Source organism: Dryobates pubescens, chromosome 2 (assembly GCF_014839835.1).
Source record: "Dryobates pubescens isolate bDryPub1 chromosome 2, bDryPub1.pri, whole genome shotgun sequence".
Taxonomy (NCBI): domain Eukaryota; kingdom Metazoa; phylum Chordata; class Aves; order Piciformes; family Picidae; genus Dryobates; species Dryobates pubescens.
Window position 1 is genome coordinate 4,238,171 of NC_071613.1, and position 3,243 is coordinate 4,241,413.

Below are 3,243 nucleotides of genomic sequence, written 5' to 3' on the forward strand. Positions count from 1 at the left end.
TCTCCTTAGTTAGCACCCAGCAATACCAAGGGGGGTGAAAAGCAATGAGCATATGAACTGTACGAACATGGAAGTGTATCCTTTTTTATAGCAATACAAGGACAAGGCAAGCATGGGATCTACAGATCTACAGATGTATTACCAAGTGCCCAAACAGCAGAATGGTTATGTGAAGTTTTTAAGTTATTTCTTTGATCTGGAGTTATTTTCTTCCCTTCTGATTACTGCTCAAATAGAACCTTTGTAAAAATGTTTCTTTCTGTGTGGCCCATCGAATGAAGTATTTCCACAGAAGGCAGCCTGCCCTCTGTGCAGAGCATGTAGGGGCTAGATTTCACTCTTGGATGTAGACAGAGTACTGCTGCTGTGGAGCTTCTGGAAGCAGTTTGTTAGCTGGTGTCAGTGGGGAGCTGATCTCATGCTTATCTGATGGCAAAATACGGCTAGGAAACTGCTAGTGTTTCCCCAGCAGTGGTAGGTGAGTGAGGCTCCAGAGATCTACCTTACCAGGTTAAACACACTCATTTCCAGGCAACTTTTCTGGAAGTGTCTTCTAAACAGAGAAGAAAAAAAGCCTGAGGTACAGGATACGGTGCTGGCCCAGATCTGGCAGTGTGACATGCATGAGTGAGATCTCCCCAGGTGTCTGTTGGCCGCCACGGGAATGGTTGAAACGGTCCCTACTGCGCATTGGAGAACTCTCCTGCCAGAGTGGGCAAAGAATAGCAGTGAGAGAATACTTGCTATTATAAGCATGCTGGCTACTGGCTGGCTGTGTATTAGGAGTTCTAGAGCTGTGAAGCCATATTTCCGTAATAAAAATGGAAAAGAATACCTTTATGGAGATGACCTCAACCTTGCAGTAGACCTACAGTTCATTATAGTGATTGCTTTTGAATCATTTAAGGCAGAGGGTAAGAAGGTGGTGCTGGTGCCTGAGACAACTATTTAGGATGAATTACTAAAGGTTGGAGGTAACTGTGTTTTTAACATTAACCCATTGTTCGGGGTCTTCCAGGAGCGCTATTCTCCCAGTAGCTGGCCATTTGGCTCACCAGCGAAGTGACAGTGACGTTCAGAAAACCCAGATGAGTTTAATGCATCACAGCTTAGTAACCACTTGGAGCACAGTGCACCCATGGAAAAGACTGGGCTTTTATTTGTAGGCTTCTGAAAAAGAAGGCCATAATATTTCCCCGGAAAGCCATCTTATGGAGATCTCCTGCACAGCAGCCACAAAAGCAAGCCATTAGCTGAAGGCTTGCTCACTTGCTTGCTTGTTTTTAAGCTATGGACAGCATTCAGAGATAGTCTGGATTTCTTTGATAGCTTTCAGCACTAGTTGTGACCCAAGTTAAACATAGAGGGAGAGGGCTTTCTGTGCGTGCATAACTTTTGTATCAGTTCCCACATGGAGAGAAGAACATAGTTGTAAATGCACGGGTGAAATATCAAGCAGAGATTTCTCTCCTTAAAGACAATGTGTTTGTTTTCCCTCCTGCTAATTATATCCTATAAATCCCCCACTCTCCAAACTCAGACAGTAACATTTCGTTACCTACATTCTGTCAGTAGACTTTACAGAGATCTCTAACACATGTTATAAAAGTTATTGCTATAGTACTATATATAACATCTTTGCATAAGAGAATAGAAGGCTGCCACATTTAGAAAATGCAGGTGCTATGTAAGCCCCTTTCTGAAAGAAAGAACTTAGCTCAGTTTCCTTTGAAGAACCAGAGACTTGAAATTGAAAACTGTATTAATGCCATTGTCTCCTTGTATCAGCAGGTTCCAGAGAGATTCCTGGAAGTGGCTCAGATCACGTTACGGGAGTTTTTCAATGCCATTATCGCAGGCAAAGATGTTGATCCTTCCTGGAAGAAGGCCATATACAAGGTCATCTGTAAGCTGGACAGTGAGGTCCCTGAGATTTTCAAATCCCCAAACTGCCTACAAGAGCTTCTTCATGAGTAGAGAGTTCAGCAGCTATTTATGAATGTATGAAAGTAGCAGTCCCCTTCTGATGCCCAAGTCATGTGTCTCTATTTTAATTTCATATATATGTGTATCACATACATATATATGTATATGAAATTAGACTGTGATTCCTCCTGGATTTAAGTTTTCATTTGGTTCCAAGGGGACGGTTGTTTTACTTCAGCCTTCAGTTTACTTTTGCCCAAGACCCTTAACGTTTGGAGAATCAACGGGGTTAATTTTCAGGGAGAAGAGTTTGGAAGCTTGTAAAAGCCTGTCTTAGCAAGTTGGGGCATTATGTTTAAAAATGCTTTGTCAGATTTATTGCTTGCTGCAAAGTGGCATTTTGTCTTGGTGAGACTAATGTCATGGCACAATACTACAGACAATGAAGTTTATATTATGTTTATACTGCTAAAGGTCTGAACTCTGTGGAGTCACCTCATAAGCTTCGAGCTTTTTTTTTTTTATATATATATTCTTTTTTAACCAACAACTAGATTTTGTTTCATACTACAAAAACAAAACAAAACAAAAACAACAACAAAAAAAAACCCCAAACAACAACAAAAGACAACATCTGTTTTAGGTACTCACTCAAAGAAGTGATACCCCCCCCCAAAAAAAAAAAGCAAACCCTATTCTTAGCGCTTTTCTTACAGAAATGATGAATACCCTGCACCAGTGATCAGTGTGCCCAGTTGTTGTTTCTCTAAATTGCAGCAAGGGATGTTTGCACAAAGGAGACACCGTTTTTGCAGGGTGAGGCCAGTAATTCATGCACAACATTGTATTGATCACGCTAATTCTGGAATACGGTCAGCTTATTAAAGCGGAAGCATTTCACTCTCCATAGAGTAAAAATGAAACCTTCAGCATCCTATCTTGCCATGTCTTGGTCTTACTTTAAGTGGTATTAGTCCCTGAAATGGTTCTTTTCTCAGCCCGTTCTGCCCCTAAAATCCCCTTTCAAGTACACCAAGTTTCCTGTCTGTGTTTGACATCTGTTCTGAAAAGCACTTTTTGAATGACCTTAGCTAGAGTAGAAGAAGAAAGCGCCCACCTCACAGTGTTGAGGCGAAGTTTAAAACAAAACAGAAAAAAGGAAAAAAAATAAAATTAATTGTTTGTAGCTGTGAAATATAATTAGTAATTTCCTAATCAGAAGAACAATAATTAATTTTTTAAAATGTCAGAAAAATCTAACCAAGCAAATACAAAAATCACCGAGTCCTCCTGGCTACGCAGGGTTTGGATAGCCAA

The 3,243-nt window shown here is 40.6% G+C and overlaps 1 protein-coding gene across 4 annotated transcripts in view; it reads left to right on the plus strand.

The window, feature by feature from the left end:
* Window positions 1-2,514, plus strand: part of PROX1 (prospero homeobox 1) — a 46,818-nt gene extending 44,304 nt beyond the window's left edge. For 3 of the 4 annotated variants that reach the window (XM_054169394.1, XM_054169384.1, XM_054169402.1), the window contains one exon: window positions 1,789-2,514. In XM_054169394.1, coding sequence (XP_054025369.1) covers window positions 1,789-1,977 — 189 coding nt within the window. In that variant the 3' untranslated portion in view covers window positions 1,978-2,514. The remainder of the gene's footprint in view (window positions 1-1,788) is intronic. The other variant, XM_009897506.2, reaches the window with a different exon arrangement.
* Window positions 2,515-3,243: the final 729 nt, after the last annotated feature.